The following is a 27,539-nucleotide window of genomic DNA, read 5'->3' on the forward strand; positions in this document are numbered from 1 at the left end:
CTTCTTCTTCTTCTTCTTCTTCTTTGGATTTTTGAGACAGGGTTTCTCTGTGTAGCCCTGGCTGTCCTGGAACTCACTCTGTAGACCAGGCTGACCTCGAACTCAGAAATCCACCTGCCTCTGTCTCCTGAGTGCTGGGATTAAAGGCGTGTGCCACCACGCTCGCTTTAGCTTCTTTTCAAATTAATGGTAGATATGTTTTGATAGCTAAGTTTGTTTGGCTTAGAATACATAATGTTCTGTACTCAATTTGCATTCTAGCCAAAAGGCTGTTTGAGAATAGTACGTTGGAAGATTTCTATATATGGAACATTGGGAACCCTTTCTGCCTACTCTTCTCTAATTATAGGAACAGTGTCCCTGCAGTTTCCTGAAGGACTGATGATTGCAAGAGTATCCTTCACATTGGACAGTTCACCCTTTTTGATAGTGATATGACAGTCTAGTGGTGTAAGAGTAACCTTTATTCACCTGATGTAATTGTCATCTGGGAGGCTTACTGCCTCTGTCTGCTAACCTAGGCCTAGTCCTGGAAGCTTCTAGTCTCTGTGTAAGCTAACCTAGGCCTGGAATGTTTTTCCTCCTCTGAGACTTGCAGCTGAATAAGCTCATTCTTTCTAGTTCTTTGTGAGCTCTGACTGGCTGGTTTAACTCGGCTGTTCTGGCTCAGAGTCCTCTTCAAGCTGACTGATTGAGTCTGGCTTCTCTCTTGGCTTTTCCTGAATTGCTCTGCTTGGCCTCATACTAACTTTAGGAATCTCTTCTAATCTTCTGGCTCCTTCTCATTCTCTGACTTGTTCTGTCTTCACTGTGTCTAGTTTGTTCTCTCTTTAACTGTTCCAGTAAAACTGCCTCCTTCTCCGTCTTTGTGCTGCTCCACTCTCCCTCTCAACTTTACTGTACTGCTCTCCATGAACACCACTGTATCCAGCACTGCACTCTCTTCTCCTGTACTGTCTGTCTCTCCCATAAGTAGCTTCCCGTTCGTCTCTTATCTTTCAGTTGGGTGTATCCTTTCCTATCAAATCTTTCTGATTTGTCTTTTTTTCTGCCACTCAATTAGACATCACTTTCAAACATGGGTACTTCCTTCTGCAAACTAACTTTACCACTATTGTTTGGGATTAAAGGCGTGAACTAAAGGCATGCCTGTATTCTGGACAGAGGGATTAAAGGTGTGTGCTGAAGGCTGAGCCATACAACTTCAAAAATCCTGTGACATAGTCTCTACAACTCATTGATATTCACAATCTCAGGTTCACAGTGTGATTAGAAATCCTGTGACATAGTCTCTACAGCTCATTGATATTCTTGCCTTTTGTGTTCCCTTGATAATTTTTAGGCTCCTGATGGCCACATTTTCTTGGAAGCCTTCTCTCCAGTTTACAAATATGCCCAAGACTTCCTGGTGGCAATTGCAGAGCCAGTGTGCCGGCCTACTCATGTACATGAATACAAGCTAACCGCCTACTCCCTCTATGCAGCGGTCAGTGTTGGGCTACAAACCAGTGACATTACTGAGTACCTCAGAAAGCTCAGTAAGACTGGAGTTCCTGATGGAATTATCCAGTTTATTAAGGTGAGTTGCTAGCAACTCTAACTGTTGTGCTAATGTGGCAGGGATGTGCTCAGGTGCATACTATATGTTGTCTCTGAAAATGTCTGATTTGTGTTTCCTTTGATAGCAAAATAGCTTCTGGCCTAGCTGCTGCCGCTTTAGATCCAGCCATGGTTCTGGCTAAGATCATGTGTTCTGTGAGTTTCTCCTAGCCGTGGGGTAGAAGTTCAGGTCCACTATGGCCAGGCTTACTTGGGAAACCAGCTCTGGATAGGTGGTCCTATAGACTGCATTTACATATCAGAATCCTAACCCCGATGTACCTGTGTTTAGTAAGATTAAATGAGGTCATAAATATCTCCCAATTCAGAAGGTGCTTGTCTTTATTAGGAATTATACAGTTGTCATATGTCCCTTCTTTATGGGACTATGTAGAGAGAAGGTGACTCTCTACTAGCCAGGAGACCTTATCACAGCCTGAATTAGCTGTCCTGGTCCATGATTCTGAGTAGTTAGAACTAGGAGAATATAAGCTTTTGTAGTGGAGTTTTTTTTTTTTTTTTTTTTTTTTTTTTTTTTTTTTTTTTTTGTGGTTGGCTATTACAGGAAGTGAGCTCCATATAAGGTAAATTCTTACTTAAGATCCATGGTAAATTAGGTGTATTAGGGCAAGACAGAACTTGAAATGTTGACATGAAGAGGGTTCATTGGGAACAGCAGTTGATACAGGCGTATTTTATTCACAGAAGATAGGAGAACAGTTTTGTTACTGTTGGCTGATTTGAAAGGACTCATAGTAGATTTCAGTCTGAAGCAGTAGAGTGTACCAAGAGCACCCACTCCCAGAGAAGCCTCAGAGCGCCGCAGAGCTCTCTGTTCTGTGAGGCAGAAGGATGATCTAGAGGATGGTGGTAGTGTTGGGGCTGTTGTACTCTGAGGGGCAGCTCACAATCTCAGTAGTGAGTTATGGTGAACACAGATGACCTGCTCCCTTCCAGCAGATTGGGGACTTCAACTCTAATCCCTGCCACCAAGAGGCTTACATTGTGCTGGCAAGATGGCACGTGCCCTTAGTCCCAGATGTCTAGGGAGGAGGATTGTAAGTACAAGGCTAGGCTTGTTAATTTCTTAGCTTCATGGTCTTGAGTTCATTTACCAATACAATGAAGAAAAGATGAGATTCTTTAGGTTGTGGAAATGAGAACATTGGTGATGATATTTGAACTTACCGTGTGTAACAGATCCTGCCAGCACTCACTGTGTGCCTGGTGACTTCTGGGATCTATATTCGTTCTGCTGAAGCAGGATGAGCTTCCAGGTCGGGATGGGGGCTGTGGCCATGCAGGGGAAAGTGAAATGGAAAACACAGCAGAGGTTGTAAACAGTATTCTGTAAATAAAAAGCTAGGCATATGAATTAGGCAAAAGGATGGGTTTATCCCAAAAATATGGAGGTCAACGGACAAAAGCCCCCTTAAAGCAGCTGTGGCTGTGGATGACGTTTTCTGAAAGTAAACTGGGCTCTTTGCCGGGTGCTGAGCTCGGTGGAGTAGCATGCTCTGAGCGCTGACTTAGCCTGCCTCTTGGTGTTTTCTGCTTATAGCTGTGCACTGTCAGCTATGGAAAGGTCAAGCTGGTCCTCAAGCACAACAGGTGAGCTCTGCCCTCTGCGCACCAGCCGCCAGATGGGAGGGTAGGGAGGGAGAGCCGAGAGGGAGGGAGGGAGGGCAGGGAGGGTGGAGGGAGGTTGGCTCACACGGTGCCTGAGAAGAAGATGGGAAGTTGAGGGACACGGGCAGGAGAAGGAGGCCCTCCAGCTGATAATCAAGAGTTAACATCTGCAGTGATGATTACCTGCACACAGGCAGTAGGGTTTTTTTCCTTTTTACATATAGATGCTCTAAAGAAGTGTTAAATCGCAGGGATCACACCCAAGCTGTAAGCATTTCTGACCTTTGAGTTTAAGTCTGCTCCTTTCCCAGGTGCAAACAGAGGTTTAGGAGATTTCACAAGGAAGGGCATTTTCACTCCTGCTGCTGACATGCCGACTTAACTTCAGAACGAGGCTCTCCTCTGACCCTCAGCCTGTTATAGCTTTGCCCATAGCTCCTATCTGATTTGACAAGGGTGTGGGGAGAATCACTGAGGCTGTAATTTTCAGATCACCTAATTGAGTTACAGTTGCAGAATGTTCTGGAAATGGAGTGCTGGCCAGTAGGGACTTCCTTTCTCTCCTGCTTATAGGTACTTTGTTGAAAGTTCCCACCCTGATGTCATCCAGCATCTTCTTCAAGACCCAGTGATCCGGGAATGTCGCTTGAGGAATGCCGAGGGGGAGGCCACCGAACTCATCACAGAGACTTTTACAAGCAAATCTGCTGTGCGTGAGCTCCTGGGTTTCCTGGGGGCTGGGAACTTAGGACCCCAGCACTGCTCCCGTCCCCTCGCAGCTTCAGTTCATGGGTGGTAAGAAGGTGCAGCGCTGTGCAGTCTGGACTCTTACCTTTCTCTCACAGATCTCTAAGACGGCAGAAGGCAGTGGCGGGCCTTCTACTTCCCAGGGGGTGGATGCACAGGCCAAATCTGACATCCCTAAAGACCTGTTTGATTTTTATGAGCAAATGGACAAGGATGAGGAGGAGGAGGAAGAGACACAGACAGTGTCCTTTGAAGTCAAGCAGGTTAGTGACTGCTTCCTGGTTATCAGTCTCGCCTTGTGTCAGCACCCTCTACTGTGAGATAAAGAAAGGGATCGCTCTATGTTTCTATTTTGGTTCTTGCCAGTATAAGCCATGGCATTCTCCTGGTGGGAGTTATGGGCTGAGAGTCCTTCCGTGGCCTGGGAAGCTGCTCTCCATAAGATCCATTTTGGTTCAGATTAAAGCTCATTTTGAGGAAACCAGGAATACGGATCTGCTGGTAGAATAACTTTCCTCGTATCTGTAAGTCCCTGGGTTCAGTCCCTAGCACCACGTAGACTGGGTGTGGTAGTATGTGTCACAGCATGAAAGGTTGAGGGAGGAGGGATCAGCAGTTCACGGCCATCGTCCACTGACAGAACTGAAGGCTGGCCTGGGACAGATGAGACTTGTCTCACAAAAAAACAAAACAACAAGAAAAAAATCAACTAATCAAACAAAAAACTGATTTTGACTGGGTTACTAGTTTGTGCTGCTTTTCTGTGCTAACCTAGTTGTTAGCAAGCAAGGTCTGGATTGTACATATCCAGATGTAAGGCCAGGTTTCCATCATGTGGCCTTTTCGAATAATGTTGTTTTGGACACTTTGGAGTTGAGATTGTCACACATCCTTCCTGCTGGCTCCTAGGAAATGATTGAGGAACTCCAGAAGCGCTGCATCTGCTTAGAGTACCCTCTGTTGGCAGAGTATGACTTCCGGAATGACACCCTCAATCCTGACATCAACATTGACCTGAAGCCCACAGCCGTACTCAGACCCTATCAGGAGAAGAGCCTGCGGAAGATGTTTGGGAACGGACGGGCACGCTCAGGAGTCATTGTCCTTCCCTGTGGTAAGTGAAGAAGGCTCCATCTTTGTCTGCTAGCTGCCTCCTCCCTGCTCAGTGTGTTTCCCTGTGTAGCACTTTGCCTTTAAGTGGCCAAGATCACTTCCTTATGTGGCACTTGACTGACGCTTATTGAAGTGCTTACTTTGTGTAGCTCTTGGTCTAGGCCAGTGGCCCTCAATCTTCCTAATGCTGGGACCCTTTAATACAGTTCCTTATGTTGTGACTCCCAACCTAAATTTATTTTGTTGCTACTTCATAACTGCAATTTTGCTATTGTTACGAATTGTAAAGTAACTATATTCAGAATGACTTTGTGTGACCCCTGTGAAAGGGTCATTCAATCTCAAAAGAGGTTGAGACCCAGAGGTTAAGATCCACTGGTCTAGCCCTGTGGGTATCAGATCTCATTCAGCTTGGGTAGAGTGACTATAAAATAGCTCTGATAAGATACTTATGAAGGGTCTTCCTGATAATGAAGGCATCAGAGAACTGGAGCACAGCGCATGAGGGGCAGCAGTCCTGCTGGGGAGCTGCTGGGCATAGAGCAAGATTCTTCCTCTGACCCTAGCCGCTACAAGTCTGAACTTGGAGACCAGATGGCAGGACTGAGGAACGACAGGATGCGTGCGCGCACATGGGCGCATACATGCATATGTGCACCCGCACGCACACACGGGCATGTACATGCATACACTGCTGCACATCCTTCTGTTAGACTTCACACTTCTAAGTGGTGTCAGCTCTAGCTAGGTTCAAAGCCACAACAGATTCATCTGGGGCCGTCACTCCAGACAGTTTGTAGAGATGGCCTCTGCCTTGAGTTCTCTTTATAAAGCTTCAAGGCAGAGTAAAGGCAGAGTTATTGTTGAGCAGTTTGATTATTTTCACCTTAATCTTAAAGTAGAAGGTGATACTAGATTAAGAAACTCCAGGAATTTTCTCTTCTCTGACATTGCCAGGAGCATGCACACTTTGTGCACACCTGAGCCTTTATTGTCCTGTCAGTTAGAAGCTGCCACTTGTCTGGAATGTATGCTGGGCACATGTGACCATGGGCAAAAGGCTTCTTGCTCCAGCCTTCTTTAAAACGATGCTAGCAGGGCCGGGCGTGGTGGCTCATGCCTTTAGTCCCAGCACTCGGGAGGCAGAGGCAGGCAGATTTCTGAGTTCAAGGCCAGCCTGGTCTACAGAGTGAGTTCCAGGACAGTCAGGGCTATACAGAGAATCCCTGTCTCGAAAAACCAAAAAAAAAAAAAAACAAAAAACGATGCTAGCAGGAATATCTTTCTCATTGTTGGTTCTGACGTCACCATTTTAAGTAAGATGCCCATAAGAGGCTGCAGTCGAGTCTTCTTCTACTAATTCTCATGAACATGTGCCGGGTGGGTCATTTCTTTATAAAGAAAGAGCCTGAGACAGTAAGTGCTTCACGCACTGGCTGTGAGGACCAGTGTGTGAACTTTGCCTACATTCTGGTACAGTTGAGCCATTCTGTACATACCTAACCTGTGTTTCAGCCTGCTTTTGGGTAGCATGATCGTCTGCTTGCTTGTAGGTGCTGGGAAGTCCCTGGTCGGTGTGACTGCCGCATGCACTGTCAGAAAGCGCTGTCTTGTCCTGGGCAACTCGGCTGTGTCTGTGGAGCAGTGGAAAGCCCAGTTTAAGATGTGGTCAACCATTGATGACAGCCAGATCTGCCGCTTCACCTCAGATGCCAAGGACAAGCCCATCGGCTGCTCCATTGCCATTAGTACTTACTCTATGCTGGGCCACACCACCAAAAGGTCCTGGGAAGCTGAGAGAGTCATGGAGTGGCTCAAAACCCAGGAGTGGGGCCTCATGATCCTTGATGAGGTGCACACCATCCCAGGTAAGGAGGGAGAGGCCGACGGGGCTGTGGAGATCCAGGTGAGGAGGGAGAGACTGACTGAGCTGTGGAGATCCAGGTGAGGGGAGAGGCCGACGGAGCTGTAGAGATTAAAGCTGACTTCTACCTGTTAGGTTACAGGTGGCTTCTGTACATTCCTCCCACTGGCTAGCAAGGCTTTGAAATAATCATTAAGCATAATGGGATGGAACTGTGAGGTAGGTCTTACTTGCAGTCACTGGCTTAGAGAATGATATTTTCTTCCTTCCTACATCTTCTAATTCTTGAAACTTAACTTATCCTGTGAAACTGAGCCAAGACTACTGCGTGACTCTAGGTGATATATTGTGTTTTATTTAAATGAAGGCTGAAGTATGAGTTGTCAGTATATAAGTCCCACTTCTCTAATTGCAGGCATATCTTTTTTTAAAAACAGCTTTAGTGATATCATTTATCTGCCACAAAAGTCACCCCTCAGAAGGGTGTAACCCAGCAGGCTTTAGTAAATTCCTAGGTTTACAACCCTCACCATGATCTAGTTTTAGAATAGCTCTTTCATTTCTATTTGTAGTCAGTCCTTATCTTCCTCTGCATTTAACCATGGGCTGCTTTCCGACTCTGTAGATGTACCCTTTCTGGGAGTTTTCATGTAGAAGCAATACAGTATTTTCTTGTGTCTGTCATCTTTCACTTTGCGTAGCAGATCATTTGTATCCTAACATTCATCAGTGATAGGCTCCTTTTACTGATGCATAGTGGTCTAAGCAAATGGTTCTCTTTGGGTTCTGCTGGTGGTGGTACGTTGTCCTGTTTTTTTGATTTTGAGGGATGTGATTTTATTGTGTTGCCCGGGCTGGTTTCAGACTCCTAACCTGACATGGTCCCTCCACCTCAGTCTCCTGAGTAACTGTGGCTATTAGGTATGAGTCAACATGCCAAATTAGGCAGCTCTTCCTTGAAAAGAGAAACTAAGGAAGCTCTAAGGCAGAGCTTCTTCCACTTTAGAGAGGTGGTTTTTACAGAGAACATTCAGACACTGAGCATGGGCTTACTGCTTGGGTCTTCTTGTCTGAGAGCTCTTCCTGGGTTTGTAGATGTCTGAGGATAACTGGAGGTGCTACCGGGGGTGTATATAGAAGGTCAGGTGGAGATGAGATGTCTTTGAGGAGGGAAAACAACATGGTAATGGCCCTGTGGTGGCAAAGAACTTGGCATGCTCAGACAACTCAAGGCAGCTAAGTATCCATAGCAGAGTTCTGAGAGAGCAGTCAGGACCGGCACTGATGCAGGTGTCAGCATCGTGAAGATTGCGTAGGCATGGTGGAGATCTGACTTATACTCTTCAGCCTCTGAGTGAGAAGCCATCTGAATAAAGGACAGACACAGACAGTAACCTGAGCTGAATTGCAGTAGCGATCACTAGCTGCTGAGCACTTTGGGAGCAATGGAGGGAGACACAAGAAGAGGCTTGACCCAGGGAGGACCCAGTAAGATGAAGACAACCTGACTGGACAGACTACAGAAGTATGAACAGGTTAGATGTGAGGTCAGGAAGAAAGCTGAGATAAAGGATGAGGCGAAGGCTTTGGCTTGTGTGAAGGAAGGGCAGTAGGAGCCTCTTTGAAATGGGGACGCTCTGGAAACAGCACGGAGTCTGTTAGACTTAGACATACTGATTAGTATTGTCAGATGAATTCAGGCAATGGCCAGAACGTTAGGAAATGGGCAAATGAACAGACATTAGCAAGGATAGACACTGCTACGTCAGCATTCGAAGAGTGCTAAGCATTATTAGCCGTCAGAGACATGGCTATTAAAACACAAATGCCACATTTACCATATAGACTGGCTAAAATGGAATACTGGCATCACTAGTCCAGAGGAAGTTCTAGAACAGATTGCCGAGTGGATGGCTTCATAATTTTCAGAATTCAGTGGTCCCCTGGGGATGTTAAGCTAGGCAAACAGTGGCTCACCTAACACAGCTTGGCAGTAAAGAGGAACAAATGGGCAATAACTTGAATTTCAGGGCACGGGGCAGAAAGAAACATGGTCAGACTTGCTTGACATTCTCAAGAAGATAGCATGCTAGTGAGCTGGCCAGCACTCAAGGACACACTAAAGGACAGCTTTAGGCAGTTTTGAGGGAGTGGTGGCTTGATCTATGTCCTGATTTTGAGGTAGACATACAAATCTATACTTCTATTAAAATTCATAGTACTGACCCCCCCTCTCTGTAGTGCATGTGAAGTGTGTGCTCTTGCACTGTGCTGCACCACATTTAGAAAGGCAGGCAAGCCAGGTGTTACTGCGAAGTAGAGAAGTAGAGCTCCCCGCAGGGTGGGGATGGGGCCGGCTGTCGCCAGGACACTTGAAGCTTTTGTGTTTGCTTATTTTCAGGGAGGGCATGTGCATGCCATGTCAGGTGTGGAGGTCCACAGGAGTTGGCTCTCTTGGACCGCGTGGATCCCAGACTTTGAATTCAGATCATCAGGGTTGGCAGCAAATGTCTGCCTGCTGAGCCTTCACACTAGTCCCCCAACTCAAAACCTGTTAACCTTCCAAAGTGTCGCAGGTTTTTAAAGCCGTGGCAATGGAAACCTACAATTGGAGGACCAGAGTTCAAGTCCCGAGGCCCCACATAAGCTGGCTTGCTAGGGTGCCACCTGTCACCTTAGCACTCCTGTGGGAAGGTGGGGGTGCCAGCATAAACCTGCATGCTGCTGCTCAAGTAACTTGGCCTGTGCAGCTGTGCACCACCAAAGGACCCTGCCCCAAACATGGTGAGGGCCCATGCCTGAGCATGCGGGTGCCTACATTCACACACACAAGCACACACATTACATGCCCACACAAGAGTTTTCAAAGGTTGTATCCTGTTTATGTGTTTATTTGATAATCAGGAATTATAACAATCATAGCAAAGGAAGAAAATGAAAGGTGGCTCTTGATGAAAGTAATGACAGGGGTCTCACTGCGTAGTCCTGGCTGTCCTGGAACTAACTGTGTAGAGCAGGCTTGCCCTGAACGCTCTTCCCTGCTTCTGCTTCCAGAGTGCTGAGATTAAAGGCTTGGGCCACCTTGCCTCTTTAACTGTGACTTTAGGAGGGGAACTAGGCAGGATGCTTAGGCAGACTGGAGCCTGAGCTTTGTCATTCCCGTGGGCTCTGTGTTCTCTGCTTTGAGTGGCGATGGTAGGGAGCAGAGCAGAGCAGAGCTGCCTTTCTGTGTCCCTTCATCCCAGCTTCCCTAGCTGTGACCTGGGCATAGGCATCAGCCTCAGTGATTTGTGTGGTTTACAAGTGCTAGCATTTGTGAGTTTGGAACTCCCTGAGGTCATTTATCCTTTATTCTTTCTGTCTTTTGAACAGGTCTAAAAGCCATTGTGAAATATTCTTGTCTTGTTGTTCTCTGGAACTAGACTTCAACTCTGGCTACCCATATGGTACCGCAGACCAGTGCCAAGTTGCAGGCTGTGTGGCACCTTCTCAGTGTAGAAGGTGATGATGTGAACATTTCTTGTCTTCTTGCAGCCAAGATGTTCCGGCGGGTGCTGACTATTGTGCAGGCCCACTGTAAGCTTGGTTTGACTGCAACCCTTGTACGGGAAGATGACAAAATTGTTGACCTAAATTTCCTGATTGGGCCCAAGCTCTATGAAGCCAACTGGATGGAGCTGCAGAACAATGGGTACATCGCTAAAGTCCAGTGTGCCGAGGTATTTGCTCCCTGGGTGGGATGTGAAGTAAGGGCTCCTCCCATGGGAACAGAAGGGATCTTCTGGTAAACTCCTCCTGGGCAGACAAGCAGGTCAGGACCCAGTCTAAGTGACCGTGGCGTTCTGTAGTCATCCTGGTAGGTGAGCCACACTTCATAGCAGACTGCACGGAATTCTCTGCCTATGTCATGTGGTTAAGTCAGCAAGCCCGTACAGACCATGCCTCTGCACAGTTGACTCCCTGCTGCCCACCGTCACCTTGAAGGATTGCTGCTCTAGCCTCTCAGGGCAGCCACTTAGGCTAATTCCAGTGCCAAAATCCCAGAAGAGATTGGTCTTTATGGTATTATTTCTTAGAACACATTTTTCTAATACTGTTGCTTTAGTGGATACCTGTACAGGTATGTGTTAAAATCCATAGTCAAAGTCCGAAGGAAAGACGGAACTATTCATCTTAGCACTTTACAATGACTGCCACTCACTGGTATGGAACTTGTGTTATACCTGTCAGTCACCCTACCCACTGAGCCATCCTACCAGCCCTGCAGAATTTTCTTGATCATGCATGTAGCTGTAGTTCATTCCTTTGAATTATTCAAAGATTCCATTGAATCTTTCATATGATGTTCCCCAGTTTGATACAAAGCAATGGAATAATTATAATATTTAATCTTAAGTGTTTTATAAGTGTTTTGTTACTTGTTTAGTGACAAAACTCTTACCTAGCTTGTGTAAGAGAGACTTTGGGTTCATCTCCTGCACACACAAACAGATTAGCAGACACATTTATTAGAGTATAATTTGCGGGTGAGGATTGGGGTTCCGGGAACGGAGGAATGAGAGCTCCTAGCATCAGGATGCTGCCTGATAACATAGACGCTGCTTACATGGGAACATAGATGCTGCATGCAGGGGAACATGGTAGCAGAGGACTTTGCACATCCTGGAGAGTCCTCCAAGAAAAGGAGTACTGGAGCCGTTCTGGTTTGTGTGTGGTGGTGTGGTCTAAGTGGAGGGGTCGCTGGTTTCTCACACAAGCAGCTCAATGAAAGTAATTACCTGGATAGGACTGCATTTAAAAGTCATTGTTAAGTTAGTTTCAGTTCAATATGGAGTATTAATTTTTCATTTTTAAACTATTTTGTTTGTATGAGTGGTTTTCTGTATGTGTATCTGTATGTCACATGCATGCAGTGCCCTTGGAGGCCAAAAGAGAACACTGGATTCCCTGGGACTGAAGTTAGACAGTTGTTAGCTGCCATGTGGGTGCTGGAAATCAGATTCAGGTCCTCTGGAAGAGCAGTAAGTGGTCTTAACTGCTGAACCATCTCTACAGCCACTATTTTATTTTTAATTAAAATATATCATTCTTTCCCTCTCCTCCTCCGAACCCTTCTAATCCCTCCATTCCACGCTTCTCCCTCTAAAATGTATGGCCTCTTTTTGAGGTTTTATACAACTCTGGGTAGTAGCCGCCTGTCATATAGAGCTTTCAGAAGTTCTCTCCCGCTCTGCTGGCTCCCTCCCCACTCCGCTGATGACTTCTTAGCAGGTCAGAAGCTCTTTAGCTTTATGAAGACCCATTTGTCCGTTGTTGGACCTACGTTTTAGGCAAATGGAGTCCTATTTGGGAAATCCTTTCCTAGCCTACTGTCCTGTGCTGCGCTGCCTGTGTTTCAGGGTTCGCGCTTAGGCCTTTGGTCCGTTTGGAGTTAAGTTCCATGCAGTGGTAGATGCAGGTCTAATTGCATTCTTCTACATGTGGACATCTGTTTTCCCAGCACTGTTTGTTGAAGATGTTATTTTTTCTCCAGCATGTTGTTGGCACCTTCATCTAATATGAGATGGCTGTAGTTGTGCCTTCTCTCTTGGTTTTGTTACATTGGTCTGCATGTCTGCTTCGGTGCCAGAACCACACTGTCTTTATTGCTGTTGCTGTGAAAAGTCTTGAAGTCTGGGATGGTGAGTTCTTGAGCATTGCTCTTTTTGCTCAGGATGACTTGGACTATCTGGGGGCTCTTCTGGTTCTAAATGAAAGAAACATAGGATATCGTTTTATTTTGAAGAAATGTTGTTGGGATTTCAATTGGGTTTACATTGACTCTGTTCATTGCTTTTGGTAGAAGTGGCCCTTTTTACAATATTAATTCTTTCAGCTCATGAGCACAGGATGGTCTTCCTGTTTTCACTGTCTTCCTTGACCTCATTGTTCAGTGATTTAAAGCGCTCTTTATGTAGGTCTTTCACCTCCCTGGTGAGGTTTCTCCCTAGGTACTGTTTTTCTTTGAAGCTGTGGTGAATGGGAGTGTCTGTCCATGGTCTCTCTGTATGTTGGTGGTGTGATGGGAGTATGTGTCTACCGTCTCTCTGTGTGTTGGTGGTGTGATGGGAGTGTCTGTCCACAGCCTCTCTCTGTATGTTGGTGGTCTGTCCACGGCCTCTTTCTGTATGTTGGTGGTGTGTCCACAGTCTCTCTGTATGTTGGTGGTGTGCAGAACATCTGTTGATTTTTGCAAGTTGATTCTGTATCCTGCCACTTTGCTGAAGTTGTTGGTTATTCATAGAAGTTTTCTGGTAGAATTATGGGATCCCTTATATGTAAGGGATTGTTTTCTTTTCCTAGTAGGACATTTGTGTTTCTTTAATTTCCTTCTCTTGCCTTCTTCCTGCGTGTGCCTGTGAAGGGTGAGGACAACCCCTGGGAGTTGTTTCTCTCTTACTACCTTGTGGAGTCCAAGGATCAAACTCGGGGCAGTAGACCTTTTGTAGACGGAAGCACCTCTGCTTGTTGAGCCATTACACTGGCACTTGAATTTTTTTTTCCTAAGCTAATTCTGCTAAATGAAAGAGCATCAAAAGTCCTTAATGGTGTGATGTTTTGTTTTGTAAAGTGATCCCTATTCTTTATCCTTGATGCATCTCAGGTTTGGTGCCCGATGTCTCCTGAGTTCTACCGAGAGTATGTGGCAATCAAAACAAAGAAACGGATCCTGTTGTACACCATGAATCCCAACAAATTCAGAGCCTGCCAGTTTCTGATCAAGTTTCATGAAAGGAGGAATGACAAGATTATTGTCTTTGCTGACAACGTATTTGCCTTGAAGGAATATGCCATTCGGCTGAACAAGTAAGTGGTGCCTCCTCATCCCTTCCTGTCAAGTACGCCAAGTGCCTGCCTTTGTGCACTCTCAAACATGCCCTGGGATCTAACGCTCTCTGTTCCCTGCCCTCGTCCCAGGACCTTGTGAGGCAGAGAAGTATAGAGTCAGGGTCAGAGGCTAGAAGATGTACAGAAGAGGAGCCTGGCCACCCTGAACTAGACTCCAAAGGCCACTCAGTCAGCATTTCAGGCTGAGTGAGAGCGGGTGGAGTTGTGGTCCAGGGGAAGTGGGTGGAGGTGGAGAGGCTGGTGTCGGGTGTACTTGCTTTTCTCAGCACAGTGACCACACACCTGACAGCATCAGCATAAGGGACGGCAGGTGTGGTTGGGCTCGTGTTTCAGGGACGTGGTCTGTTGTGACGGTGAGCAGCTCCCTGTACCTGTTTGCCTACCTGGTTCCCTAGAATGGGCCACTCGTTTTTATTTACCTTTTACTCTTTAGCTGGTAGCTTTGTGACAGTTTTTGGGTTGTCACTGTAGAAAGCCTGTTAACGCCCTACTGTGTGTGGGAGCTGAGGTTTTGCTTTCTCACCTGTACTGGCCACTCCTCCTCACATGATGATGGTCCGAGCTGTGGGTTAGCTACTAGGCAGTGTTCCGTGGTCTGACAGTGCCACTGTGGTCCAGGCAGCTTTACAGTAGACTGTGATTACAGTTCCTTTAGATTTTGGTTTTCCTGGAAATTTCCCTTGCTTTGGTTTCCTGTATATTAATTCTCCAACCTCGGTTTGTTAGCATCGAGTCCCTCTCACTGACATCATGGGAACTCCAGTTCCTTTTCCTTTCCTGTTAGCCTCATGCACATCATTCTCTGACTCTCTTCTGCCTGACTGGAGTTAGCCATGCCCCTGGCTTATAATTAGTCTCCCCAGCCGCTTTCTCGAGTTGGAGCCTCCGTTGCCCAGTCTCAAATTGTGTTTTTGGGACACTTGACCAGGCAGGTTTGAAGGAGGGAAAGTTTTCCATCTTTGAATTCTCCATTTCCCCTGTTACCTGTTTCCCCCTGGAACCTGCCTTCCTTCTCCAGTTGCCCTTTCTTAGCACCCACCCCATCCCCCTTCTTCCCAACGTACTTTATTTTCTTGTATCTCAAATAATCCTGTGGACTCCGGGCCTGGCTTCATTCTTAGCTTGAGGCAGAAGCCCTGGTACATGGCAGAGAGTCTCCAGGTGTCTTGTTTTTCCCGTCTTCATAGTAAAGGGTTGTGTTTCACTATAGTACCACGAAGTAGAGTGGTGGGCTATGTGGCAGAGGGAACAGGGGAGTCTGACAGATCACATTCCCAGCTGTGTGACCTTAGGAAAGGGATTTGCTACTCTGAACCTCTTGTCTCCTGGTCTCGTTGACCTGCACCACTTATCACAGACAGTGCTTGTGCCTGGTGACTTAAGTGTTCTCCAAAGGACAGGTTCTCCTCATGGAGGGTTGGCACCCTTCTGTTCCGTTTTCTGTGTAGGGGAAGCCTCAGAATCCAAGGGCCTGCAACTGTATGAGCAGCTTTCCAGATGACAGAGGAGTTGTCAAAGAAACTCCTAAAGCCTACTCCGCCTGTGCACGTGTCTTCCCAGCCATTTTCCCAGCATGCTGGATAGAAAATGATAGGGGTCTACAGAGTCCTGGCTTCTCATGGTGCCAGGGAGAGGCTGCTGACATCTGGGCAGACCAAAGGCCACCTGTCTGAATGTGTAGCTGTCACAGCCTCCCCACAGATGGGACACTTGATCACAGGCATGCTAAGGGGCACGCTACAGTGGCAGTGCTGCACAGAACAGAAGCAGCAGTGTGCTGTGGCCCGGGCTTTGGGTGCTAGCCTGGGCTCCTGGTCTTCAGTTTCGGGGTGTAAACTGGGAACCTGCGGTCTGCCTTTTACATTTGTAATGAAATATCCAGCTTAGTGGTGTGTCTGGAGTACCAGTGCTTTTCGTAGTTATCATTGGTGTTCTCAGACAGAAAGCAAGGGAATGGCTCCTATCTGCACGGGGAAGTGGGCAGCAGGGTTATCAGCCTTTGCCCTCGAGTGGAAAGCTGAAAACCAAAGGGGAGAGTGCTGGGCAGCAGCGAGGCTGGTGAAGGGATGCCTGTAAGTGTCGTTCTCAGTGGCAGTCAGCCTGGGGCTGGGATGCAGCCGTGTCAGCCTGGGGCTGGGATGCAGCAGTGTTTCTTGGATGCTCTCACTGTCTTTGTGAAATCAAGGATTCTGCCTAGAGCCACAGGCATTGAAGCAGGAAAAAACAAGACTGACTGAGAAACAGTAAGTGCCAGGAATGCTTGTGGGTAATTTTGGTACCAGGAAGTCAGGCAAGAGAATCTGAGTGGAAGGCTAGTCTGGCTACATTGTAACTTCTAGGCCAGCCTGTGCTACACCCATGAAGCCCTGTCTTAAGCACAACCAAACCAACCAGAAAAATCCTAGAAGGAAAGAAACAAAAGAAGGAATTGCTAAGGCAGGTGAGCCTGTGCCCAGACTCAGGAGAGAAGCATGTGAGGGCTTGGGGTTGGTGAGAGGAAGAGGTGTGTGGCATTCAGTGCGGTGGCTCTTCTGATAGTCCTGACATGGCAGGGCTCTCTTGGGGACTTTACAGCTGGACGTTTAGGGCAGAAGGCCAGACTTCAGTAGCCCTGACAGGTGAGGAATGTGAAAAGGAGAGACAGACTTATTTAATCAGTGTGCTTTGGCAAGAGAAACAGGGTCCACTAGGGCCAGGAGACAAGTATGCTGTTCTGGCCAAGGTCTGCTCCATCATCCTTATAATAGTTTGGGTGTATTCTACAAGGTGGTCTGATGAGTTGTCGATAGCTGGCATGTCTGGCTCCTACAAGCTGACCAGCTCTAGGGTGTATCTAGTCTTCATTGGTAGACTTCATACTGTGTCCTCCTATGGTGTGTGGGTTGTTGTCTTACCTGAAGGCTTTGCTCTTGAGTACAGAGTGACGGATATAGGTCAGACATACGTGGTGCCTTCATCCTTTTGGTGGTGGGGGTTTGGTTTGGTTTTCTTTTTTGAGGTTTTTGTTTGTTTGTTTGTATTTATAGAAAATAGATTCTTCTCTCATACAGTATATCTTGATTACAGTTTCACCTCCCTCTGCTGCTCCCAGTCCCTCCCTATCTCCCCTCCCCTCCAGATCCACTCCCTTTTTGTCTGTCGTTAGAAAAGAACAGACTTCTGAGAGATACTGGTCAAACGTGACTATGAAATATAATAAGATAACACCCATCACCTCAAGGCTGGACAAGTGTGTCCTCGCCCTGAACTAGGGATGAGACAAGTCAGGTAGGCAGACACCTAAGTGACTGCCGGGCTCTCTTAGTTACTTTCCTGTTGCGGTGATAAGATGCCGTGAAGTGTAGAAACGAGAATTTCATTGGGGCTAATGGTTTCAGAGAGTTAGCACTCATGATGGTGGAGCAAAGGCATGGCAGCAGGAACAGCTGAGAGCTCACATCTTGTTCCTCAAGTAGGAGGCAGGGGAGGGAGGGAGGGAGGGAGAACGAGTGAGCGAGAGCGAGCACTGGGAATGGTAGAGGTCTTCTGAAGCCTCAGAGCCTGCCCTTAGTGACACACCTCCTCTGACAGGGTCACATTTCCCAATTCTTCTCAAACGATTTCACCAACTGGGGATCAAGTATCCAAACATATGTACCTGTGGGGCCATTTCTATTCAAACCAGAGTAACACAGGCGTCTGTCCCTAAGGAAAGGACACAGACACAAACTTGGGCAAAGATGCCAAGCGTGTACCTGCTTTAGTGGCCTTGTAGGCCCAGGTGAGAAGTCAGCACTTTGTAGCAAAAGCAGTTTCTAATTGCCCATGTGTGATTCTTTGTGTTTCTAAACTTCCTGCTCCTCTTTAGACCTTATATCTATGGGCCCACGTCCCAGGGAGAAAGGATGCAGATTCTCCAGAACTTCAAGCACAACCCCAAAATCAACACCATCTTCATCTCCAAGGTATGTGGTGCAGCCTGGTGACTCCTCCTGGGGCCTGCGAGGTGCACCTGAGCTCTGGGATGGTGGCTCGGTATGTGAAGGTCTCCTGTGTGTGTGCCTGGGGTAGGGTTAAGGAGCAGCAGCTCTGGGTCGTGTGAGAGATAACTTAGGGTTCTTGTGCCTTGCAGATCAACTTGCTTCTCAGGGTTGTCCCACCGTCCCCTGGAATATAGGGATTTATATTTTATTTCCTTTACAGAAGACACTACGTGTGTTTTCTACTCTGGCAAAAGAAGGTATTGAACAAGACTTCCTTTTTGGAGCTGGAGATGCTGGGCACTTGGGAAGCTTTCTGTCCTGGGCCCTGATGTGCCTTGATGGTGGGCGGCTAGTGCCACAATGCCCAGCTTGAGCATGATGTCACTGTCACCAGTAAAGTCTCTTTTCCAAATGTGGGTGCTGTTACATTTAAGGTGTAGAAGCTCAGAATTGAGACTTCATCTTGGTTGGTTTTTCCTTTGATGGGTATGAAGAATCCTCCCTAGCTCTTTTGATTTCCTTTGGTTGAAAGCATATTTTATTGGATATTAGAATGGCTACACCATTCTAATGTTTCTTGGGACTGTTTGTTTGGAAAACCTTTTTCCAGCCCTTTACGCTGAGGTGATGTCTGTCTGTGTTTTTTGTATGCAGCAGAATGATGGATCCTGTTTATGTATCCAGTCTGTTAGCCTATGTCCTTTTATTGGTGAATTGAGTCCATTGATGTTGAGAGATATTAGTGACCAATGATTGTTCATTCCTGTTATTTTGTTGTTGATGGTGGTAATGTGTGTGTGATTCTATTCTTTTGCGTTTGTTGTGAGATGATTAATTATGTTTTATTGTGTGTCGTTTCCTTCCTTGTGTTGGGGTTTTCCTTCTGGTAGCCTCTGTAGGGATGGACTAATAGATATTGTTTAAATTTGGTTTTGTCATGGAATATCTTGGTTTCTCTATCTATGGTGATTGAGAGTTTTGCTGGGTGTAGTAGTCTGGGCTGGCATCTCTGGTTTCTTAGGGTCTGCAAGACATCTGTCTGGGATCTTCTGGCTTTTAGAGTCTCTGGTGAGAAGTCAGATGTAATTCTGATAAGTCTGCCTTTATATGTTACTTGGCCTTTTCCTCTTACAGCTTTTAATATTCTTTCTTTGTTCTGTGCATTTAGTGTTTTGAGTATCATGCGATAGTAGGATTTTCTTTTCTGGCCCAGTCTATTTGGTGTTCTGTAGGCTCTTTGTACATTTGTGGTCACCTCTTCCTTTAGGTTAGGGATGTTTTCTTCTATGGTTTTGTTGAAGATGTTTTCTGGCCCTTTGAACTAGGAATCTTCACCCTCTTCTATTATTATTATAATTATTGTTAGATTTGGCCTTTTCATTGTGTCCTGAATTTCCTGGATATTTTGGGTTAAGAACGTTGTCCACTTGGCATTCTCTTTGACTGATGTCTCAGTTTCCTCTGGTATTTTGTACATCTGAGGTTCTCTCCTCTCTCTTGTATTCTGTCGGTGATGCTTGTGTCTGTGACTCCTGACTCTTCCCTAGGTTTTTTCATGTCCAGGTTTGCCTCCATTTTGTTTTCTCTTTATTGCTTCTATTTCCATTTTTAGTTCTTTCACCGTTTTATTCAATTCCTTCACCTTATTTACATCCTCTTCAAAGACCTCTATCATCTTCATTAGATGGGATTTAAGGTCACAATCTGTTCTTCAGGTGTGTTAGGACATCTAGGGCTTGCTGTAGTTGGAGAGCTGGGTTCTGAAGTGCCGTGCTGCGTTGGCCTCTGTTGATTATGTTCCTGCACTTGTCCTTTGTTCGCCATCTGATTGTCTCTGGTGTTGGCTGTCCTGGGTGTCCCAGAAGGCAGGTGGAGCTGTGTGTCCCAGGTTAGAGCAGGTCCCTTGAGAGGTAGGCCAAGCTGTGCAGTGGGAGTCGGGGGCAAATTGCCAATCTGAGAGTGCAGGTGGAGGTGAGACGGAGCTCTGACATCTGCTGGGCTCTGTGGGGTCCCAGCAGGCAGTGTATTGGGGTGGAGATCTCAGCTGTATCCCTGGTTAGAGCAAACCTCCTGGGAGACAGGCAGGACTATGGGGTGGAGCTCGACTACGTGAGTGCAGACCGGAAGCGAGAGGGAGCTCCAAAAGTCTCTTTTGTCATAATTAAATCATTAGATAAGAGCAGAAAGTTTGTATGTGCAACCGAGGTGCTTTAAGCAGCATTTGTTTGTGTTGCAAGGGCTGGAAGCATATGCCAAGTGTATGTGTTGTGTGTTTAGAACCAGGGCTGGAGTGAGATTATACATGTGATTAAACATTCAGAAACCTTCAAGATTGTTTAATTACACTCATCTATTTATTTGGGGGAGGGGCGACACAAGTGTGCCATGTTGTGTGTGTGGAGATGAGAGGACAATTTGTGGGAATTGCGTCATGGGTTCCCAGAGATTGAATTTAGGACTTTGAGCTTGGAGGCCAGCCCCTCATCTGCCGAGTCACCTCAGATGCTGTACCTCACAGTCTAAGAAGCTGGTGTTTACTGTCAGGTGAGGTAGACTGGAGTCTAGAGGACATGAGTATTCCTATGCCTGGGAGTTGTGGCTGGGAAAGTGACATGGCGAGAAAGGCTTTGTGCTGGACTCCTCTACAGGCTGAGATGCAAGCTGGGGGCTGGTCAGCAGGGAGGGGCTTTGTGGCAGGACCCTGCTTTGCATGCACTGTCCCACCTGTGCTTCGGCACAGCACATCTCGGTGGGCATCAAGTAAGACAGGTTTTTATACAGACCCATTGCTGTAGCAAAAAGGAAGAAGTTGAGGCTGGGTTCTGCAGAGGGCATTCTGAGGTCCACTGTGTCCCCTCTGCCTGCCGTGCTGGGTCCTTGCTAAGAGGAGGAAGAGGGAGTGTTTCCATAAATGATCCCCAGAGCTACTGTAGACTCTCAGGCACGGGTGGGGAGGGAGCTTAGTGCGAGAGCCCATGTGAGAGCAGGTCTGAAGCCCTAATCCTACCCTAGAACTACAGAAATGTAAAATTTTAAATTGTGGACTAGTTGATTTGTTGTTGTTCTTACTGTTCCCTATATAAAAACTCCGAAACTTGTAGCTGCTTTTTTTCCTGTAGGTTGGTGACACATCCTTTGATTTGCCAGAAGCGAATGTCCTCATTCAGATCTCTTCCCATGGTGGCTCCAGACGGCAGGAAGCCCAGAGGCTCGGACGGGTACTCAGAGCCAAGAAAGGTAAGGCTGCCTTTCCTCTGCTGGCCGCCCACCACAGCCTCTCATCTCAGCACATAGCTTACACCGCTGGGGTAGGCTGCTGCTGTGTGCAGTCAGTTTGCTCTGCCTCAGAGTCAGGGAGGCCTTGGTGGGAAGGTCTTATTCCTTCTCATGCCACAGGGATCCATGTCTTCATGGTAGCTTTGAATGACAGTGTTTACCAGTAACTCAGCCACACGGGATCTGAAGGTGCACACAGCATATGCTCACACAAACAAGCAGACATGCGCATTAAATACGAATCAAGTCTGGAGCCGAGCTCTTGGCCTCCACACTGCCAACCTCCATGACAGTGGTCTCCGATCCCACTCTCACAGAACTACTTCTCCGGGCTTTAAGGGAGGCCGCATCTTCCCTCTTGGGCCTCGTGTTTCTGTCAGCACAGATTGGAGCCTTTCTGTGTGAGTGCTCTCCCTTCCTCCTCCAGACCCAGTCCTGACCTTGCGGCTCTCATTATATTACCCCTCATTGCTGAAAGGAGCTTATGCGGTTGCTTCCCTCTGCAGATCAATCACTGCAGCTTTGATTGTCCTTTTAGCGGGTCCCCAGGATCACACTCAGGTCAGCAGGCTTAGCAGCATGTGCCAGTGTCCACTCAACCATCTTGCTTGTCCTCTTTGTTTCTTTTTAAGTGTGTTTGTTTTTATGAATGGGATGCTGGGGATCAAGCCAGGCCCTCCTTTGTGCATGCTAGGGCAAGTCCCGTGCCGCCCTGCAGGATCCTCAGCTCAGCCCTTTTTCTAGACTCGCAGATAGGACGGTGAATTTGATGGGCCCCCATGCAGGCAGGGTAATTGCACACTGGGTGAAGAGTGTGCCCTCTGCAATGCTTGCTTCTCACTGGGGTCCTGGTGGCTCAGGAGCCGTTGTGGATTTTCTTGTCTTTTCTCCTGTTTTCCTATAGGGATGGTCGCAGAGGAATACAATGCCTTTTTCTACTCCCTGGTGTCCCAGGACACACAGGAAATGGCTTATTCTACCAAGCGACAGAGATTCTTAGTGGATCAAGGTTACAGCTTTAAGGTATGTATGTATTTACCTCTGGTTAAGCTATGACAGAGGTGGAGACACCAGCCTGTCTCAGCATTCAGGCAGGCTTCATGATCATTTGGGTAACACTATGCTAGCCTGGGAGTTCTGAGGTGCTAAAGGGGAAACTGCAGTTAGGATGTATTATGGAAGAGGGCGTGTGTGTGTGTGTGTGTGTGTGTGTGTGTGTGTGTGTGTGTGTGTTTGCATGTGTGCCTGTAAGAAAGTTTTTCACAGGAGTGCCCGGCAGCTTGCTTTTTAGTTGATTCCAGCTCACATGACTTTAATGCTTTGCTTACGTTCTAATGAGTAACTCCACGTGCCATGACAGGCTATCCCGTGTGTGACCACAAACACATTATGTCTTTTAGAATGGATGGCAGTCCCTTAGGATTGCTGAGTGTTTCTGGGTCTCATAACTTAAGTGTGCTGTTACAAATTTGCAGCAGTTAGCCACTGCTGTTAAATCAGTTGATATTACATTGCATGATAAAGAAACAGGAAAGAAGGAGCTGGTGAGATGGCTCAGTGGGTAAGAGCACCCGACTGCTCTTCCGAAGGTCCAGAGTTCAAATCCCAGCAATCACATGGTGGCTCACAACCATCCGTAACAAGTGGCACCCTCTTCTAGAGTGTCTGAAGACAGCTACAGTGTACTTACATATAATAAATAAATCTTTAAAAAAAAAAAAAAGAAACAGGAAAGGAGACACCACTGTCCACCTAGTATGTGTGTCTGTGTGCTATTAACACAATGGGACAGAATCAGCCACTGTTGAGCTACGTTTTCCATTGGTCTCTTTAAATATGGGTGAGATTTTCATTATTCATGTTGGTTAGAACAGCCCTGCCACGCTTTTTAGCTTTGAAGTGAGTTCCTTAGTCAGAGTTAGTGCAAGCAGGCCTGTCTTCAGGTTCCTTCCTTGAGTTCCTGCCTTGACTTCCCTCGGTAGTGGGCTGCAGCCTGGACATGAAAGTCAGATAAACCCATCCTCCCCGACAGTCCTCCCCGACAGTTGCCTTTGGTCAGGGAACTTTATCACAGCAACAGAAAGGAAATTAGCACATCTTGCTGCTGATAGAAAATCTGGTCAATTATTTTTAATTTTTTACTTTAGGTGTGTGAGTGTTTTGCTTGCATGTTTGTCTGTGTACTATACATGTGCCTAGTGCCCACAGAGGCCAGAAGAGGATACTGGATTCCCTGGAACTGGAGTTACAGGTGGTTGTGAGCCACTATGTGAGTGCTGCGAACTGAATCCAGGTCCTCTGGAATAGCAGCCAGTGCTCTTACCTGCTGAACCATCTCTAGCCCCTGTTCAGTAAGTTCTTGATCTCTTGCGTGAATAAAGTATTCCTTGCTGGAAGCCCAGGATGCCAGGTAGTGTGTTGGAATTCCTGTGTGTGCGTTTGCGTGTTTTCCTTCCCTCCATGGTGCAATTACAAAGATATGAGGAGCTGTTTTATAACCGACAGAGTCCTCATCTGACGTGCTTATTCAGAGGTCCTGAGTCCCTGTCGGAACTAGCAGTTAGCTCTGGGTGAACCAGGAAGGTGGGAAGAGGTGACTGGAGCAGGTGCTGTGGGGATTAGGAGGCGAGAACAACGGGCTTGGTTTACTGTTGTCGTTGTTGTTGTTGTTGTTGTTGTTGTTGTTGTTGTAGGTAATCACAAAGCTAGCCGGCATGGAGGAAGAAGAGCTGGCGTTCTCCACCAAAGAGGAGCAGCAGCAGCTCCTGCAGAAGGTGCTGGCAGCCACCGACCTGGATGCAGAGGAGGAAGTGGTGGCTGGAGAGTTTGGCTCTAGATCTGGCCAGGTGAGTAAAGAGAGATTCTCCTGTAGGACATCCACTGTATGTGGGCACATGTATACAGATATGCCATACACACGTGTGTGCAGACACATGTGCACGCGTGCACACACACACCAAGCCTATGAGCATGCAAGCAAGTAGGATTCGAGGAAAAACTGAATTTTTTTGAAGAAACAACTCAATTATCTTTTAGTGTGGGTTTCTTTTAAATGTATTGTAAGACAGAGGGGCTCACAGTGACAGCGATGGGGTCCTGCTTGCCCATAGTGACAGCCTGCTAATGTTGGAGCCCAGGATGAGACCCGTACAGGCTCTGGAGCTACGAGGTGCTTTATCTGTTGGTCTGGGGTTAGCTGGCTCACCCTGCTTTCCTCCTTCAGGGTGAGTCTGTGATAAACTCCAAGTAGTTTAAGTATGTTGAAAACCTAGAGGTTTCTAAAAAGGCCCAGCCTTTCACATGTATTTGGTGAAGGCTGCTGTGCCCCAGACATGACCGTGTAGTGTAGTCAGTGAATGCGTCCTAAGGAGGTTATGACTGTCAGGCCCTTCAGGAGAGAAGTGAAATTGAATCAGGTGTTCCAAGAATTCCAGTGTCTGAAACTCAGTGGTATTAAAGCTGAAAGGTGATCATTAGCTAGAACAAGACAGAGGGAAGCAGTAGTTGCCACTTGAGCAGTGCCAGTACCCTGCAGCCAAGACCTTTCTCTTGTCAGGCCATCTGCACGTTAGTCCAGGGGTGCCAAGGTGACCTCTGAGATCAGGCTGTGACCTGGCATGAGTCAGGTGCCTGTTTCTCCGACATCTGTCTGGCTCAGGTGCAAGCTGCTCTGGGCCGTTCTCCTTGCTTCTGTGGATGCTGTTCACACTCACCTTGGGCTTTATTTTGTTTGGCTTGAGATGGGTGTTAGCATGAAACTGGCTGGCCCAGTACTCAGACCACCTGCCTCTGCCTATCATGGGCTGGAATTAAAAGTGTTCACCTTGCACCCCCAGCTCCACATCCATCTTTGGAGCCGTCTTGGCCATGCCCAGTTTACATACACTCAGAACTTGCTCGTGGCTTTGGAGCTGAGTCAAGCCAGCGTTTCCTGGATTCCCATTGGTTCAGCCTTGTATCAAGTCTTAGGAGATTTTAAGAAACTCCCACCCTATCTTTTTTTAAATTATTTTTTATTTTATATGTATGGGTGTTTTTGCCCGCATGTGTGCCTGTGTCCACGCAGGCCAGAAGGATGCTCTGGATGCTTGGAACTGGAGTTGCAGACAGTCCTGAGCCACTAGACCTCACACCACAGTCCTCTGGAAGGGCAGCCAGTGCTCTTCACTGCTGAGCCATCTCTCCAGCCAGTCTACCCTAATAGCTCCTAAAAACAAACAAAAACTCTATGTATGTATATGAGTACACTGTTGCTGTCTTCAGACACACCAGTAGAGGGCATCAGATCCCATTACAGATGGTTGTGAGCTACCATGTGGTTGTTGGGAATTGAACTCAGGACCTCTGAAAGAGCAGTCAGTGCTCTTAACCACTGAGCCATTTCTCTAGACCCCCCTGATAACTTGTAAAAATTTGTTCAGGGGCTGGGGATATCATTCGGTGACAAAATGTCTGCCTTGCATGTGGAGTACCAGGCCCTGGATTCTTACTTTAGAATCACAGAAGAAAGAATAAGTTCCCTTGAGCAGTTGTCATCTAGGGAGACCTTGTACTGGCCTGTTACATCAGTGTGCCTGGGCGATGTTCTAGTCTCATTTTTCTTATGAGCTAGAGTTGGCCTGAGTCAAGTTCTTGTACCTCAGTTTCCAGTTTCGTAGGTTAAGATTATAATTGTTGTGAGGGTCGGGGGAGGTAGTATATCTGCAGTGTCTAAGACACAGAACGTGGTCAGAAGGGTATGTGTGATGTGTGGTGTGTGTGTGTGTGTGTGTGTGTGTGTGTGTGTGTGTGTGTGTGTGTCAGAGGACATGTTTGTGGAAGTCAGAGGACAACTTGGAGGAGTGCTTTTCCACCAAGGCCTTTGCAGGTTCTGGGCTTCAAACTCAGGATGCTATGCTTGCGTTGTAAATACAACTCAGCAGTCCAAAAATATTAATTGATTTATTTTTATTTTCATGTGTTTTATCCATTTATGTGTGTGTGGGGGGAGTGTTGGATCCCCAGGAGCTGGAGTTAGAGGCAGTTGTGAGCTGCCATGCAGGTGCTGGGAATTGAACCTGAGTCCTCTGGAAGAGCAGGCACTGCACCTAACAGCCAGGCCATCTCTCTAGCCTGAGAGCGTTTAAACACGGTCTATCTCGGGGATGGGGTTAGCTTGATGGCCGCAATACACTGGGTTCAATCCCTAGCAGCGCGCGCATGCGCGCACGCACACACACACACACACACACACACACACACACACACACACACACACTGCTGAATTTGATTCTGAGTGTTGTAAGAGCGTTCCTTTGGAGATGATCTTAACCTGGCTTCCCTCTCTCTCCACAGGCATCTCGGCGCTGTGGCACCATGAGCTCCCTGTCGGGTGCAGATGACACTGTGTATATGGAGTACCACTCCTCCCGAAGCAAGGCCTCCACCAAGCACGTGCACCCACTTTTCAAACGCTTCAGGAAGTGATGCCCGCCTGTGCTCAGGTGAAGACTGGCTGCCTCGATCAGTGTTGAAGAAGAGCCTTCTTTCTTCACCAGTGTGATGGTTTCTCTCCAAGACTGTGTCCTTTCCTATTGCTCTAACGCAGTACCTGTTGACTGACTGCTGAAAACCAGTCACTGTGAGGCCTTGACTGCCTTTGTGGGTGCATCCCAGGTTTAAAAAGGAAAGAAAAGCTACTGTTGTTTTTTATTCAGACTTGTTAAGAGTGGATCATTTCTGTATATAAAAATTATACCACTAATTATACTTCATTTGTCTTTGTTTTATTGAATGAATTAAACAATGGAATTTGGGGAGCTCTGGAGCTTCAAGTAGAGAAGTAGACACATGTTTCCTTCCCTCACCCAGAGTCAACCTCCAGATGAGGAGCACTTGCAAATGAAAATGCAGTTTTCTCAAGGGAGGCTCACTGTGGACGCAAACTGCTCTTAAGGGGAGCCCCGTGCCCAGCAGGAGATGCACACAGGGAACAAACTGTGGCCTCTTGGGAGCTTCCTTGTCTCATAATGTTGTGTCAGGCCTGGCTTTTCCTCCTTTCTAAGATTTTATCTTCCTATATATTTTTTATTTCTATGTGTTCCTCACTTTTTACCCTATGTGTCCTCTGTGTATATAACGTGGCTTTCGGTTCGCTCTTTCTCCTATGTTTGTTTCGCTTATATTTTATTATTTAAAGATGGAATTTGGGCTCTGTATTACTAAGTTAGCTGACTTTGAAATGTTACCAACCTGGGAGGTTTTAGTGTTTTACCCATGAGAGGCTGGGATCCGGGTGGTTGCCCAGTCCCCGGGGCTTGCTGCTTTAGCAGTCCCAATCTGGATCCAAATACGGAAAGGTCCTGGAGAGCTGCTGCCTCTCAGGGGTGGAAGCCCAGAGAAGAAACGCTTCAGGTAGCAGCCAAGAGATCACAGCCACAGGGTGACGAAGGCTGATGGCAGGAGATCTAGGCAGGTGTCAC

At 47.0% G+C, this 27,539-nt stretch overlaps 1 protein-coding gene across 1 annotated transcript in view; it reads left to right on the forward strand.

Annotated features, from left to right (window-relative positions):
• Ercc3 (ERCC excision repair 3, TFIIH core complex helicase subunit) overlaps positions 1 to 26,827 on the forward strand; it is a 28,287-nt gene extending 1,460 nt beyond the window's left edge. Inside the window, exons 3-15 of the mRNA XM_021214196.2 lie at positions 1,343 to 1,579; positions 3,161 to 3,210; positions 3,802 to 3,937; positions 4,074 to 4,238; positions 4,885 to 5,089; positions 6,642 to 6,956; positions 10,487 to 10,671; positions 13,596 to 13,798; positions 17,688 to 17,784; positions 20,922 to 21,039; positions 21,983 to 22,101; positions 23,772 to 23,924; positions 26,413 to 26,827. Coding sequence (XP_021069855.1) covers positions 1,343 to 1,579; positions 3,161 to 3,210; positions 3,802 to 3,937; positions 4,074 to 4,238; positions 4,885 to 5,089; positions 6,642 to 6,956; positions 10,487 to 10,671; positions 13,596 to 13,798; positions 17,688 to 17,784; positions 20,922 to 21,039; positions 21,983 to 22,101; positions 23,772 to 23,924; positions 26,413 to 26,544 — 2,115 coding nt within the window. The 3' untranslated portion in view covers positions 26,545 to 26,827. The remainder of the gene's footprint in view (positions 1 to 1,342; positions 1,580 to 3,160; positions 3,211 to 3,801; positions 3,938 to 4,073; positions 4,239 to 4,884; positions 5,090 to 6,641; positions 6,957 to 10,486; positions 10,672 to 13,595; positions 13,799 to 17,687; positions 17,785 to 20,921; positions 21,040 to 21,982; positions 22,102 to 23,771; positions 23,925 to 26,412) is intronic.
• The last annotated feature ends 712 nt before the right edge of the window (positions 26,828 to 27,539 follow it).

Source organism: Mus pahari, chromosome 15 (assembly GCF_900095145.1).
Source record: "Mus pahari chromosome 15, PAHARI_EIJ_v1.1, whole genome shotgun sequence".
NCBI lineage: Eukaryota > Metazoa > Chordata > Mammalia > Rodentia > Muridae > Mus > Mus pahari.